The sequence below is a fragment of the Mesoplodon mirus genome (genome assembly GCF_964341445.2).
Source record: "Mesoplodon mirus genome assembly, chromosome: 6".
Classification (NCBI taxonomy): domain Eukaryota; kingdom Metazoa; phylum Chordata; class Mammalia; order Artiodactyla; family Ziphiidae; genus Mesoplodon; species Mesoplodon mirus.
The window spans coordinates 89,142,924-89,159,048 of NC_138982.1; the positions used below are offsets into that span (position 1 = coordinate 89,142,924).

The 16,125-nt window shown below is 39.9% G+C and overlaps 1 protein-coding gene across 1 annotated transcript in view; it reads right to left on the minus strand.

Annotated features, from left to right (window-relative positions):
• Positions 1 to 16,125, minus strand: part of CD96 (CD96 molecule) — a gene marked incomplete at both ends in the record, with an annotated part of 80,301 nt that overhangs the window by 24,340 nt on the left and 39,836 nt on the right. Inside the window, 3 exon segments of the mRNA XM_082624361.1 lie at positions 167 to 218; positions 15,673 to 15,851; positions 15,854 to 15,859. Coding sequence (XP_082480487.1) covers positions 167 to 218; positions 15,673 to 15,851; positions 15,854 to 15,859 — 237 coding nt within the window.

Genomic DNA, 16,125 nt, shown 5'->3' on the forward strand with positions numbered 1-16,125 from the left:
GTTAATCACTTTCTTCTTTGTACTTTAGAAAATATCCTTACCCCACTCCCAAATGTTTATGGAGTTATCAATACTTATTGAGAACCATGTGTTATCACTGTTCTAGGCAATGGAGAGACATCAGTAGACCAATCAGACCAAAAAATCCTGCCCTCATAGGACTTACTTTCTTGTGGGGAAAAGCCAGACGAGTAAATTATACAAGATGTTAAAAGACACTAAGGAGAAAAATAAAACAGGGAAAGAGGACAGGAAGTGAGATAGAGGGTGTTACAGTTTAAAATGAGTTGGTCATGGAAAGCCCCACATTGAGAAGGTGACATTTGAACAAAGACTGGGAGAAAATGAGGTGTGAGCCATGTGGATTTTGGGGGGAAGAATTTCCAGGAAGAGGGAATGAGTGAAAAGGCCCTGAAGTGGGAGCACCCAGGTCATGTTGGAGGAACGGCAAAGAGGTCGATTTGGGTGGAGCCCAGTGAGCGAGGGGGAGAGTAGAGTAGTGGGAATATAATAAATTGGATATAACGTGACCTTTCAGGTCAACTTTATAGATATCTGCTTTTTCTCACTGCCCACTTTCCTCCTCCACTCATAAGACCACGATCATGGGGGGTTTCATTTACATCTGAATCCATCTCAAGTAGAAGTAGACACATAATTCTAGTATTTTTTTGTTTTTATTAAAACACACACACACACCAAACAATTTATAAAGACAGACTGGTTAATTTCTCAACCACTTTATTTCCTACCTTGGGTTCCTACCATGTTCCCAAAGGGATTTAACGGAACTAATAATAAAACGTAACATTTTGACGCTATGAACCAGGTACTATACTACCTGGTATTTTACATGCCAAGTGTCCTCTGTTGCTTTTAATAACCCATTAAGGAAGGCAGTACCCATGCTAACACTCTTCCTTTTCTTCCTTCTCTTGTCTTTCCCCATTTTCTTCAAGCATCCTCACCTTGGCCATGTTTTTAGAACTCTGTTTATTACTTGTCAATCCATCACACCATTGCCAAGAACTACAGCCTTCTGTGGACCATCTCAGTGGGTAAACCATCACCTCATCATGTTTGCTTCATTTTCAATGAATTTATTTTATTTTACTTACAAACTTTTTAAATAAAATTGTATATGTGTACACATGATGATTTGATATACATATACATAGTGAAGTGATTACTATACTCAGCCCGTTAACATGTTGTCTCTTTTCACATGGTTACTTTTGTGTGTGTGTGTGATGAAAGCATGTGAAATCTACTCTTAGCAAATTCCCAATATTCAATACAGTATTACTAACTATAGTCATCATGCTCTACATTTGATCTCTAGACTTACTAATCCTACTTAACTCCAACTTTGTACACTTTGTACACTGGGGTAGTTACACTTTGTACACTGGGGTAGTGTACACTTTGTACACTGGGGTAGTTACCCCAGCCCTGGTAACTACTGTTCTACTCTTTGCTTCCATGTATTTGACTCTTTTTAGATTTCACGTATAAGTGAGATCATGTAGTTCTTTTCCTGTGTCTGCCTTATTTCACTTAGCATAATGTCTGCCACGTTCATCCATGCTGTTGTATATCATAGGATCTCCTTTTTTAAGGTCAAATAACATATATATATATATGTGTATATACATATATACATATATGTATATATATACATACATACACATATATATATACACACACACATACATAAATATATATTATTTTATCAATGGGAACTTAGGCTGTTTCCATATCTTGGCTACTGTGAATAGTGCAGTGAATATGGGAGCACAGATATCCCTTAGAGGTGGCTTTCATTTCCTTTCTGTATATACCAAAAAGAGAGGTTGCTGGATCAAATCATAGTTCTACATTAAAATTTTTGAGGAACTTTGAAAACCATTTTCCATATTTTTCATACTGTTTTCTATTAAAGGCTACATCAAGTTACACTCCCATCAACAGTGTACAAGGGTTCTCTTTTCACCATATCCTTGCCAACACTTATCTTTAATTTTTTGGATGACAGCCATTCTAACAGGTGTGAGGTGATATTTCATTGTGGTTTTGATTTGCATTTCCCTAATGATTAGTGATGTTGAGCACCTTTACATATACCTTTTGGCCATTTGTATGTCTTCTTTGGAAAAATGTCTGTTCAGGTCTTTTGTCCATTTTTTAGCAGGTGGTTTCTTGTTTTGCTATTGAATTGAATAAATTCCTTATATATTTTGGATATTAACCCCTTATCAGATATATGATTTGCAAATATTTTCTCCCAATCCATAGATTGTTTTGTTGATTGTTTCCTTTGCTGTGCAGAAATTTTTTTTAGTTTGATGTAGTACACTTGTTTATTTTTGCTTTTGTTGCCTGAACTTTTGGTGCCATATCAAAAAAGTCATTGCTGAGGCCAACTGATGTCAAGGAGCTTTCTCCCTATGTTTTCTTCTAGGAGTTTTACAGTTTCAGGTCTTATATTTAAAATTTTAATCTATTTTGAGGTGATTTTTGTGTATGGTATAAGAAAAGGGTTCAATTTCATTCTTTTGCATGTGGATATCGAGTTTCCTAAGCACCATTTATTGAAGAGACTACCCTTTCTCAGTGTGTATTCTTGGTGCCTTTGTTGAAAATTAGTTGACCATATTTGCTTGGGTTTATTTCTGGGTTCTCTATTCTGTTCCGTTGGCCTACATGTCTGTTTATGCATGTACCATACTATTTTGATTACTACATCTTTGTAGTATAGTGAGAAATCAGGAAGTGTGATACCTCCAACTCTGTTCTTTCTCAATATTGCTTTGGCTATCTGGTGTCTTTTGTGAATATGAATTTTAGGGTTGTTTTTTTCTATTTCTGTGAAAAATGCCATTGGAATTTTGATAGGGACTGACTGAATTGAATCTGTATATTGCTTTGAGTAGTGTGGACAATTTAACAATATTAATTATTCCAATCCATGAACATCAGATGTCTTTTCACATGTTTGCATGTCTTATAATTTCTTTCATCAATGTTTTATATTTTTCAGTGTACAGATATTTCACTTTCTTGCTCAGATTTATCCCTCAGTATTTTACTCTTTTTTGATGCTATTGTGAATGAGGTTGTTTTCTTAATTTCTTTTTTGTTGTTGCTGGTGTCACTGAATTTCTTTTAATTTTAATGGATAATGCAGAGCAGAATTTTCAAATGGGACTCTTTGTACCTCCATTTTAGGTGAGGTCCCAAAGGCTAAGAATGATATTACAGGGCAAGTCATCCTCACTTCTAAAGTAGAGTTTTAGACCACCTAAACTCTTAGGTACACCTAAACATGTACCTTGGCCTCCTGTCTTTTCCTAGGACATGGAAGGACATGTGAAGATAAGAGTAGAATGGGTTCATCAGTTCTGGTCCATCATCCACCTCAAGGCTATGTAAGGGGATGAAAGCAGCCCTGGTGAGGATTTCTTTGGAGAGAGTTGGGGTGCTATGAGTCAAGTCCCTTTTCAGGGACGAGGAAAAGAAGAATATGCTCCCTTAGCTTAGTCCAAGTGAAGTGTGGGTTCAAGAGATCACTCAGAGCTCTTGACCTGTGTGTACTGGAGTTTGGGACAAAGGGGACTAGTGCCCTACTCAGGCTAAAGAGGCTACATTGGGAGCCTATGCTTAAGTCGCAGTGCTAAATGGATATAGAGAAGAGAGATATGGCCATACTGGGGAAAAAGAGTACTTCCCTAAACAGGAGGCCAAGGTACATGTTTTCCCAGACAAAATAGAATGACACAAAAAGAAATCTCACCCAGGAAAAAATACTAAGAGGAACAAAAAAGCTCCCAAGCTGACAAACCCCCAGAAGCTAACATGCAGGGAGGAGAGGAACGCAGGAGACAGAAAGAGAAGCATGGCCCATCAAGGGGACAGGTCAGTCACAGATTTCTGAAATCTGCTGAAGTGCCCCATGAGGTCAAGATGGCAATTTTTATTTTCCCCAGCCTTAGGGCACCTAAGTCAGATTACAGTCAGCCTGACAAGGAAGGTCTTTCCTTACTTACCCCTCCTCTTTTTTCCCCATTTCATGATCTCCAAAGAGAGAGTCAAGCCAACAAATAGGAGTGGAGAACAGGATGGAGCCAGGAAATCTCAAAGACATCTCCCATGTCTGTCTCTTACCACCCCACGCCACCCCCGCAACCAAGACATAAAAGACACAACCTCACATCCCAGGCTTCCACAGCTGAGGTAGACCCACACTTGGTGGGAAGGAGGGAGAGAAGTTCTGAACTGAATTAACTTTTGCAAATTTTGACATTACATTGACAAGCTTTTTAAATTATTGACACAAATCTGTTCTTGTGGCTGAATGGGACCAGATAATATTTATTATATAAAAATCACCAAAAAAGCCAAGGAAAAAAATTACCTAAAATTTCTTTCAGAGGCTAGGCAGAAATTCAACAGAGCTCATTTGGACAGAGAATGATGGGGCAAAAGAAAATTATTTTTTTCTAATCTACCCAGTTCAGTTTATTTATTCAACTAAAAACAGAGGTAAAATTTATTTGTAAGTTCAGGCTGCTGCTGTCATAATGATCAAGTTCATCAAGCTCAATTGTCTAAGACTTTGCCTATTCTTATGTAAAATTAAACTTGAAAATTTAACTTATTTTCTCAAATAGTAATATTTTCACTGGGCCCTCCATTCTACTGACATAGCATTTATCGATATAACTACCCAGTCTCCTTGACAAATGTGTAATTGTACTCCAGTAATTCACCTGCAGCACAAAGAGGCTTTAAACCCACAATGGCATAGACTGGAAAACTGCACTTAAAAGAATATAGGTCAGCAAATACATCTAAACACATCCAAGTCAGCCTCATCAACCCCCAATGTCAGGATAAGGTGGATATTGATCCTCAGGTCAACATAAAGGAGATGTGTGGCGTGAAATCTTAATTTCTACATACAACTGTTTTCCCATGGGAGGCAGATAGTTTGGGGAACATGTGCTCACTGAAGGACTAAAGGCAATGTGTATTGCCGGATTACTGGTCCAGAAAGGATTTGCGAGACTCCTTTGGGGGAAGATGACAGTAGGCAGGACAGAGCTCATCACACATCATGTGGTGTGTTCACAGACACTCAATAATTAGGAAATGAACTGAATAGGACGTCTGATAGCTTTTCCCCAGACGTACCTCACCCAAAAGGGGGAAAACTGAATAAACACATACCCAAGGTAAATCAGTCATCAAGGAGGCTACCCTTGACTTATGGGTGACAGGAGTGGAAAAAATTGAGAAATTCTTTAACAACCTGTAAAGTGTGTCCCAGGTGAATGGTGGTGAGAAAGATGTAATATCCGGAATTCCCTAGGATTCCAGGGAGAGCACTGGAGTTTTGTATGGATTCTGTACATATCTCTGAGCAATAAGAATTATAGTATAATGATGTTGAGGGGAAAAGGGGTAACGAATGGAGGAGGGTGGTCTTCTCCAATTAATTTCCAACTGAGGAAATGTCAGCCCCACTTCTGGAGGCAGCATTTCTCAGAAAGCACTGGTCCAGAGAAGGAAAGATTAATATAGGCATAGCTGTCATACTGACCTTTGCATAGCAGCAATACCAGCTTCACACTAGAAGGGATTTATTCAATGTCTAACGACATTTATTGAGCACCCATCATGTACTCTCAGAGGCAGTAAGACTTGGGCTTTGCAGCTGACTGTTTAGGTTGTTTCACTTTCTGCACGACTTTGGGCAAGTTAATTAACCTCTTTGTGCTTCAGTATCTTCATCTGTAAAATGGGGATAATGACAGTACTTATACCATTGTGTCTTGGGGAGGGTTAAATGAGATAATACATTTACTAGTTTAGAATAGTGCCAGGCACATCAGAGGCACTCAAATATTAACAAACATTGTTAACATTGTTGCTTAGTACTATAATACAATAATGGCAGTTGGGAAAAATTTTTAGGTAATAACTAGAAAAAAAAACCTGGAAAGCCCTTGTGTGATAGTTTTATAAAAATATTTTATTTATTCCCCCACATTTAGGCAGACAACCCTGCTGAGGCTTCTGTCACACACAGAACTCTCAATTTCTACATATGCCCATTCTAGTTCAGACCATTATCACTTTAAATCTATATCATCTGGTCGTCATCATTTGGTCTTCTGTTTTACTTACATTTTTTATATACTCAAAAAGCCACAGTGGGTGTTTGTTGATGTTCAGATCGCAGATCGAATCCATAGCCTATTAACCTAAGCTCACCTCCACCTGGTTCCACCTCACCTAAGCAACTTGCAGCCACCTTCCCAACAAGCACTGTCAGCACTCATCCTGCTTGTCTTCCTAGGTCCTGCATGCATTTTATTTTATGTCTTTGCTCAAGACCATTATGTGAAGATCTGTCTCTCATCTTTCTTTTATTTGAGTCTATATTTCTTTCCAGACTCCCTGCACAACTTTCCTGATTCTACTCTCCATGTCCCCAGAACTCATTTACTTTTCTTAATTTTTGGTGCTTGGATACATATGATAAAGGCAGAAATGATCAGACAGCAACAGAGGTGTCCTGACCCTTGAAGACAGGTATGGCATGACCAGAGAAGGTGTCAGAAGTTGCTATCACAAACAAATCACATAGGCTTCTCGTTGCCTTGCAGAGTCTCTCTGGGACCCCCCCTCTTCACTTTAGAATATCCAGATCTACAACTGATCTAATCTGCTTCCCCTGTATTTGTGCTGGACTAATCTCATCTAATTCCAGGTTGATCTCCCACCCATTTCTGACAGGCTTTCTCATCAATTAGTAGTTTCATTGCATCCCCTGTGGAACTACGTCCTTCAGTCTGTACCCTTCCTCTCTGATTCCCCCCACTCACCAAGGATCAGGTGTGCTCACCTGGAGAGCTGGCCAATGGTTAGAATCAGACTGGATATGGTATTTCACTCAAAGCTTCCAGGAGTAGAAAGATCCAGACTGTAAGGATTATGTAAGTTTTTAGAGAGGGCTTAACAGCAAAAGTAAATGCCATCAGGTCCAAGAGTTGTACACAAAAATAGGAGGCAAAGCCAAAAGGTCTGTGGCATGGTAGCCAGTGAAATGGGAGGCTAGGGAAGCGGGTCTGGCTAGATTGTAAACTCTGTGCAGCAGGGGGCCTGCCAGTCTCATTCATTACTGTATCCCAGCGCCTCAAAAATTCCTGGCTCGTTGTCAGCACTCAGTGTTTGTTGAATGAAAGGTCTTGGATGACTGCTACAGTCGGGGCTGGCGTTTCTGAGGCTATCCTCTCTGAGGTTTCTGAGGTTCTGCTCTCTGAGGCTACATAGTCTAGAGGCAATTCATGGCCAGTGCGTTAGAAGGCATAGGGCTCTGCTCAGGGCAATGGAAGGTTGGAGTTACGCCAGTACTGTCTCATCCTAGATTTGCCTGGGGTCTCTATGGCTCCATGCAGGCTTGTCTCATCTCACCATTTAGCTTGTCAGCCTCCTGTCTTTTCCTAGGACAGTGCTGCGAATGCAGCTGGCACTCAGAAAACACGTTAGTTCAGGTTGAATTCAGCTGGGCTTCCCTGGGTAACTCTTGAAGTTGGCTGTGAGTTATAAGGTTCCATTGTTTCCATTACTTTCTATGTTTGTTTCAAGAATATCCTTTCATTGAGGAAAAAAAAAGAATACAAATTGGATGTTTGCAGCAAGATCTGTAGCTTAATAATTATGACTGAATTATATAGCTCACTACATCTTAGAATTTAGAACAAAACCATAGCCTTTTGAAGTTGGTTTCCATGACATGTTCCACCCCATTTCATTTCTTTTTTTTTCTTTTTCTTTTTTTTTTTTTTTTTTGTTACGCAGGCCTCTCACTGTTGTGGCCTCTCCCGTTGTGGAGCACAGGCTCCGGACGCACAGGCTCAGCGGCCATGGCCACGCGCCCAGTCTCTGCGCGGCATGTGGGATCCTCCCGGACCAGGGCATGAACCCGTGTGCCCTGCATCGGCAGGCGGACTCTCAACCACTGCGCCACCAGGGAAGCCCCCCATTTCCTTTCTTAAAAGAACACAAGGGGCCTCCCTGGTGGCGCAGTGGTTGAGAGTCCGCCTGCCGATGCAGGGGATACGGGTTCGTGCCCCGGTCTGGGAGGATCCCATATGCCGCGGAGCGGCTGGGCCTGTGAGCCGTGGCCGCTGGGCCTGCGCGTCCGGAGCCTGTGCTCCGCAACGGGAGGGGCCACAACAGTGAGAGGCCCGCATACCGCAAAAAGAAAAAAAAAAAAAAAAAAAAAAAGAACACAAGGGCGAACCCTACCAGCTTCTGAGGCAGCCAGTCATCATGTGATTTCACAATTACCCTCCAGATTTCCAAGATGAGATTTAGATTTTTCAGTTGTAATTCAGTATTATTCTAAGCAAATAAGTTTCACTTAGATATAAGCAGCCATTGATTTAACATGTTTTTTTGACATATAAAAATCAGACTGAAAATTATTCCAAACATTATCTTGTTACTATCTTGACAGAGGTCCAGATTTTGTAAAGTGAGAAATAGCTAGTCTTATTGTACATAAGCCTGGAACTAAAACAGGGTTTCTCAACCTCAGCACTATTGACATTTTGGACCTGATAATTCTTCATCCTGTCTTATGTTGTAGCATCCTCAGTCTCCGCGTAACAGATGCTAGGAGCACTATCCCTTCCCCCATTTTGGCAACCAAAAATGTCCCCAGACACTGCACATGTCCCTGGGAAGGGGGCGGAGGCAAAATCACCCTGGTGAGAACCATTGATCTAAAACAGTCCTGAGGTCCAGTGTAATGGGGCCTTATTTTTAAGGAGGTCTTTTGATTCTCCAGAAATTTCCAAACTGTATCACCTTAGTATGATAGCAGATCAGGTAGCATTTTTTCTGCTTTTAAACAAATATATTTATTTGACTGTGCTCTTTCAACCTCTCTAATACTAGTGCTATATTAGATTGTAGACTCTTTGAGGATAACAAATGTCCTTTCCTTTTTCTTGAATTTCTTCACAGAAATAAAAATCGTGTTTGAAATGATGGAACAATTTAGTATATGTCAACTAACGCCACAGAAAACTGAGCTAGAAGAAATTCATTTGTGCTTTCAGTTAGCAGAATGGATACACCATGACAGCATGATTCTTTTTTCTCTTTTGATCACTGTTGTATTTCTAGCACCTAGAAGAGCACCTGGTACATAGGAAGTGCTCAATAAACATGTGGTGAATGAATTATGTCACTTCCCTTCTAAAAAAATGTTTAATGAGGTTCCTCCCATCTCTTAAGGTATAACATTTAGAATCCTTAGACTGGGTCTGAAGGCTCTCTTTATTCTGCAGTTTCCAATCTTCATCCCTGCTTCTCTGCTACACAATCCCACTCCTCTGACCCAAACTTACTTACTAAAATTTTCTCAAATCCCCATGAATATCTTCACCAATGCATAACTGCTCATTTTGTTCTCTTTGTTTAAAATGTTTTTTCAAGCTCTTAATAGTCAAATAAATACAATACATCCTTCAAGGGTCAGCTTATTTCATCTCTCTTTGTAACACCTCCTGACTCCATGAACTCATAGGCACCTTTCCATACTCAAAGCTTAAGAATTCTTGGTCCGTATCTCTCCCTGAGCATTTTAATTCTATAAAACACTGCACCTTTCACCTTACTATTTGGATTTATTTTCATATGTGCATGTCATCTCTCTCCAAGTATAAGGCAAACTTTTTCAAGGCAGAAACAAATTATCATCTTTTTTTGACACCATGGAGTCTATTAAATGATATCTACATAGTGAAGGAACATTATTCTCATTTATTATTTTTCATTCATTTATTCAACTAATATGTTTGCATGCCTACTCTGTGCTAGGCATGCGTGAGGAAGCGAAATAAATATGGTCCCTGTCCTCATGAAGTGTTTAGACCATTTGGAGAAAACATGGCATCTAATGTATTGAGAACTAGATTTATAGTCAGAAGACTTTGGTGTGAATACTACTTTGCCACTTATTAGTCATGTGGTTATTTAAGCTCTCAGCATCTCAGTGTCTCCATCTGGAAAATGGAAATGGTAATGTTTACTCTGTCTACCTCTCATAATAAAGAATATCAAACCACATTGAATTTTAGGTGCAAACGTCTTCTAAGTGATAGGATGTGGTTGTTTTAATTTGTCCACAAATTCTTTGACACTTTTTCCTTCAAGAAGTGGAGCCCAATTCTCTGCCTCTTGAGTATAAGCTGGACTTAGTGACTTGCTTTTAACAGATAGAATATAGCAAAAGTAATGGTGTGCAATTTTGCAGACTGGGTCATAAAGAGGGAGGGTGGTTTTGTCTTGGTGACTCTATTCCTTGAATTATTTGGTCTGGGGGAAGACAGCTGCCATATTGTGAGCAGCCCTGTAGAGAGGCCCATGTGGTGAGGAGCTGAGACTTCCTGCCAACGTGTTCAAGCTTGGAAGCAGAGCCCTCAGCTCCAGTCAAGCCTTCAGATGATAGGAGCTCCAACCAACAGCTTGACTACCACCTCATGAAAGAACCTGAGCCAACCACTCAGCTAAGCTGCTCCTGTCTCATGTGAAACCACATATATACAATTTAAGTTATGTCACTTGATAGCACATAGCACATTGGAAGGAATTTGTTTTTGTGATCTAAATGCATCTATGTTTTATTCTCATTGGTAGTTTGTTATTGCTGTTGGCTATAGGTAGTACTCACAGCTGGCTGTGACTTGCTATCATAAATGATCCCTTGCTATTAATCTCTGAGGAGGTTGGGGGGTAGTTATATGGAGAGTATGTGAATAGGTCAGCAGAATGACTATTCTCTTCCCCTTATGCCATCTGGGACAAGTTTGAACTCTTCAGCATGACACACAAATCTGATCACGATTTAATCCCGCATTACACTCCTATCTTCATTTCCTGATGCTGACTATTATCTTTTACATCTCTTTAAAATCACACCCTCAGGACTTCCCTGGCGGCGCAGTGGTTATGAATCCGCCTGCCAATGCAGGGGACGTGGGCCGGGAAGATCCCACATGTCGTGGAGCAGCTAAGCCCATGCGCCACAACTACTGAGCCTGTGCTCTGGAGCCCACAAGCCACAACTGCTGAGCTACTGAGCCACAACTATTCCCGGGATCAGTCATGGTATGAGGGAAATCATAAAACCAGTTGAAAATCTATTTAATCAATAAGACAGGCAGAATATTACCCACCCCAGGAGGTATCTGCACTCAACTCTTTTTTTTCTTTTTATAAATTTATTTTATTTTTGGCTCTGTTGGGTCTTTGTTGCTGCGCACGGGCTTTCTCTAGTTGCGGCGAGCGGGGGCTACTCTTCTTTGTGGTGCGCAGGCTTCTCATTGCGGTGGCTTCTCTTGTTGCGGAGCACGGGCTCTAGGTGCGTGGGCTCCAGAGCGCAGGCTCAGTAGTTGTGGCGCATGGGCTTAGTTGCTCCGCAGCATGTGGGATCTTCCCGGACCAGGGCTCGAACCCATGTCCCCTGCATTAGCAGGTGGATTCTTAACCACTGCGCTACCAGAAGCCCCTGCACTCAACTCTTGAACTGAAAAAAAACAAACTATTCCCTCTACCCCCTAAAAAAACAAAACAACTCTGTGTATATGCAAAAACATTGACTCCTCCATGCTACAATATAAGACATTCTGACAGACTAGGTCGGCTTGATAGAATATTTTTAGAAAGAGCCTTTTTTAAAGTTACTATTGAATCATGACAATTCTTCAGGCCCTGGTACTCGAATAGCTGCCTGACGAGCCACCTTCACCTTGACCCCTTCCCCTTTCTGAGTTTTCTAGAATAAGAATCACTGAGCACTTGAATGTCCTGAGAGACAGGGGGGTAAGGTAGGGAAAGAAGCACCTCAGAGGGCTGTTACCTTGCAGCCTTCCAACATTGTTACTCTTTTCTGGGAAAAAAAGAGAGCAAAAAGTCCTCCCCTTCTCTCCCTAAATCTCCTTTTTGTTCTGTAATAGTCTTACAATTTCTCTACTTTAGCACTATGAGACAGATTTTTCTCCTGCATTTTCATGTCAATATCTGTCCCACAAGGCAATGACTCTTATACAAGGCATCAGAACTTTACTCAGAATTTATAAAGCATGCAGTAGTACTACTGCAGGCAGAAAGCATGTTTGGAAGTAAATGTTTAAGAACTTACAACAAATAGGAAAATAGGACATGGCAGTGATATCGCTTTGCAGAGCCTCAACTGTATCTTCTAAATCATTCAAAAGATAAATGTCAGAATATGAGCAGAATATAAGCTATAATTTTGGGAAACGGAACTGTTTGAGATTTACTGTCTTTAATATTTGATCGTAAAGGATAAAGACTCATTTGACAATTTAAAATTGCCTAAAATTATACTAGATCAGGGCTGTCCTGTAAAATTGAAATTATGGTGTGCTTCGAGTATCAGAATCAGTGCTCTTCCTTCTTACCTTAAAAAATATTCACTACCGGGCTTCCCTGGTGGTGCAGTGGTTGAGAGTCCACCTGCCGATGCATGGGACATGGGTTCGTGCCCCGGTCCGGGAAGATCCCACGTGCCGCGGAGCGGCTAGGCCCGTGAGCGATGGCCGCTGAGCCTGCGTGTCCAGAGCTTGTGCTCTGCAACAGGAGAGGCCACAACAGTGAGAGGCCCGTGTACCACAAAAAAAAAAAAAAAAAAAAAAAAAAAAAAAAAAAATTCACTACTTTCTGATCTTAAAACCAAACACAGTTCAAGAGAATGAGAAGGAAAGCCTGGAAGAAAATGTTTGCAAAAGATATATCTGATAAAGAACTGTTATCAAAATATATCCAGAATTCTTAAAACTTAACAATAAGGAAACAAACAACCTGATTTAAAAATGGGCCAGATGGACTTACCTCATGGCACAGTGGTTAAGAATCCACCTGCCAATGCAGGGGACACGGGTTTGAGCCCTGGTCTGGGAAGATCCCACACGCCGCAGAGCAACTGAGCCCATGCACCACAACTACTGAGCCTGCGCTCTAGAGCCCCCAGGAGCCACAGTTACTGAGCCCGTGTGCCACAATTACTGAAGCCCGCACACCGAGAGCCCGTGCTCCGCAACAAGAGAAGCCACCTCAATGAGAAGCCCGCACGCTGCAACGAAGAGTAGCCCCCGCACACCGCAACTTAGAGAAAGCCTGCGCACAGCAACAAAGACCCAACACAGCCAAAAATAAATAAATTTTTTTAAAGGTTTTAAAAAAATAAAAATGGGCCAGAGACAGATATCTCACCAAAGAAAATATACAGTTGGCAAATAAGCATATAAAAACATGCTCCACATCATATGCCATCAGAGAACACAAATTGAAACAACAATGAAATACTGCTACACCTATTAGAATGGCTGAAATCCAGAATATTGACAGTACAAAATGCTGGCAAGGATGTGGAGGAACAGGAACTCTTATTCATTGCTGGTGGGAATTCAAAATGGTACAGCCACTTTGGAAAACAGTTTCTTGGTTTCTTATAAATCTAAACATACTCTTACCCTACAATCTAGCAATTGTGCTCCTTCGTATTTACTCAAAGGAGTTGAAAATGCATGCCCCACAAAAACCTGCATATGAATGTTTATAGAAGCTTTATTTTTAATTGTCAAAACTTGGAAGCAAACAAGATGTCCTTCTGTAGATGAATGGATACATAAACTGTGGTATACGCATTCAGTGGAATATTATTCAGTGCTAAAAAATAAATCTATCAAGCCATGAAAAGACATGGAGGAACCTTTAAATGCATATTACTAAGTGAAAGAAGTCAATTTTAGGACAGTGAAATTTTAGGGCTGAATGACCTAACCTAACCATAATGATGAGTACATCATTTGCCTAAATCTGTAGAATGTACAACACCAAGAGGAAACCCTAAAGTAAACTAAGGACTTTGGGTGATTGCTATGTGCCAATGTAGCTTCATCAGTGGTGACAAATGCACCATTCTGGTGAGTTATGTTGATAATGAGGGAGAGGATGCATGCGTGGGGAGACGGTATATGAGAAATCTCTGTACCTTCCTCTTAATTTTGCCGTGAATCTAAAACTGCTCTAAAAAATAAAGTCTTTAAAAAATAACAACAAAAAAAACAAGAACCAGTCTTAACATCGTAAAATATTGTTTTTTCAAACGTGGCTCTGTCTATGATGGGAATAGGATTCTCCTTAGGAATTTGAGGTTAACTTTTTAGCTCATGTCCTTAGATTCTGCCAAAGCTACTGGTAAATCTATGTGAGAACCAGTTACCTTTACACTGTTCCAAGACTGCAGCCCTAACCTTGGACAGTCTTCTGGAAAGGAGGTGCACTTATTTCTGAGGGAATTAGGCTAAGTTGAGTATGGATGTTTCATGACCATTTCTGAATGATGAACTCAAAATTCACAGAATGATGTGAACGGGCATGGTTGCAGGCTTGCAGGGATGATGCTACTGTCCTCATGTCTGAATGGCACCTGTTTCTGCATAACAGGGATGGGTTTACACAGCAACATACCCCATCCAAAGCTCGCAGGAACCAACTAACAGCATTGGTAACAGGGCTGGGAAGGACCCAATATGCAGACTGTAGCCTTGAAACAAAGGGAAACTCTTTCCCTCATAAATTATTCTGGTTTTTATAAGTATGTTATAGACTATAATATCTCTGAAAATAGGAAGGTGGTAAAAGATGTTAATGGTTCTGCAGAGTCATGATCATGACTTGCAAATCTGTTTAAGTTTTAGGAAGGTGGTAAAAGATGTTAATGGTTCTGCAGAGTCATAATAATGACTTGCAAATCTGTTTAAGTTTTATAGGTATTACTTTACTGTTACATATGCATATTTGACAGTTGTCATTATGCACTTCTATATTCTATAGACAATCTGTTGTTGCTGTATTTGTTGAGATATTTGTTCACATCTTTTATGTACTAAATCTTTATTTTTTGATCTGGTTCCGAGTAATGAATATTCTGGTTAATCTAATGTTGTAATAGTAGAATGATCCCACATATAAATTTTCAAGTCATAAAAATCCTCCGTGTCAGATTTTGTGCTTCAAATCTAGGGATACTAAAATTGTTATAACAGCAGAGGTTGGCATAACACTGTAAATCAACTATACTTCAATAAAAAGAAAATAAAATCATTATATCTCATACATGGTTTATCCATTCCTAAGTATTAGAATTATATATCCTATACATAAATGAATGTTTTTTATAGACTCTGAAGTAATTTTAGGGATTTAAAAACTCTCTTGATCATCAGTATATTAGTGTTAATGTTCATTATATTGTAGATTAACAAAAATGCTAGTTTAGAGTTATTATTAATGGAATTTGAATTAAAAAATTGCTGTATTCACCAGAAATTCTTAGAAATAGGAATCAGCTATTTTATATTTGAAGAAATTCTTTTCAGTAGAGTTCCTTTAGCCAAAAAATGTCCATTACTTTGAAATCTAATAATTTTGAATTGTGTAGAGAGAGTTTTCAGAGATAAAAATATCATGGAAATAATCAGTATTCTATTCATTTCAGTTAGAAATGTTCTGAACTTATGGGAGTCTTGGCCACCCCTTGTTGATCTCATTAAATAGACAACTCACCCAAGGAAACGTGATCTTTTCGGATGAGCTATTCCACACTTTGTTTCCAGGGACCGGAGACAGAGCCATACACCAGATGGTTAGGTTGTTTGATTGGGCTGGTTTATTATCATACACACTTGTCAAAACAGACTTCAGTTCCCAAAATCCTCCTTTGTCTTTTCTCTTTTCATTAGTATGTGTATTTCTACAAGGCAGATAAGAACAAGGTTAGTCGCCAGTGTTTTCCATATGAGCCATACAATGATGCCAAGGTATGGCTAGAGGCAGTGTGGTTTATGGTGATATAGAATCTAAAGTGGTCAAACCACAGCTTCTTTGCAGTGAGCGTTTGTCTAGAAGGCCTGGAATTAACCTGAACTCTTTTGTTCAAGCTCCTGCATGGCATCGATCCATGGTCAAGGTATGAAATATATTGATTAAAAGTGCTGCTTTATTTGTAACCATGGGCCT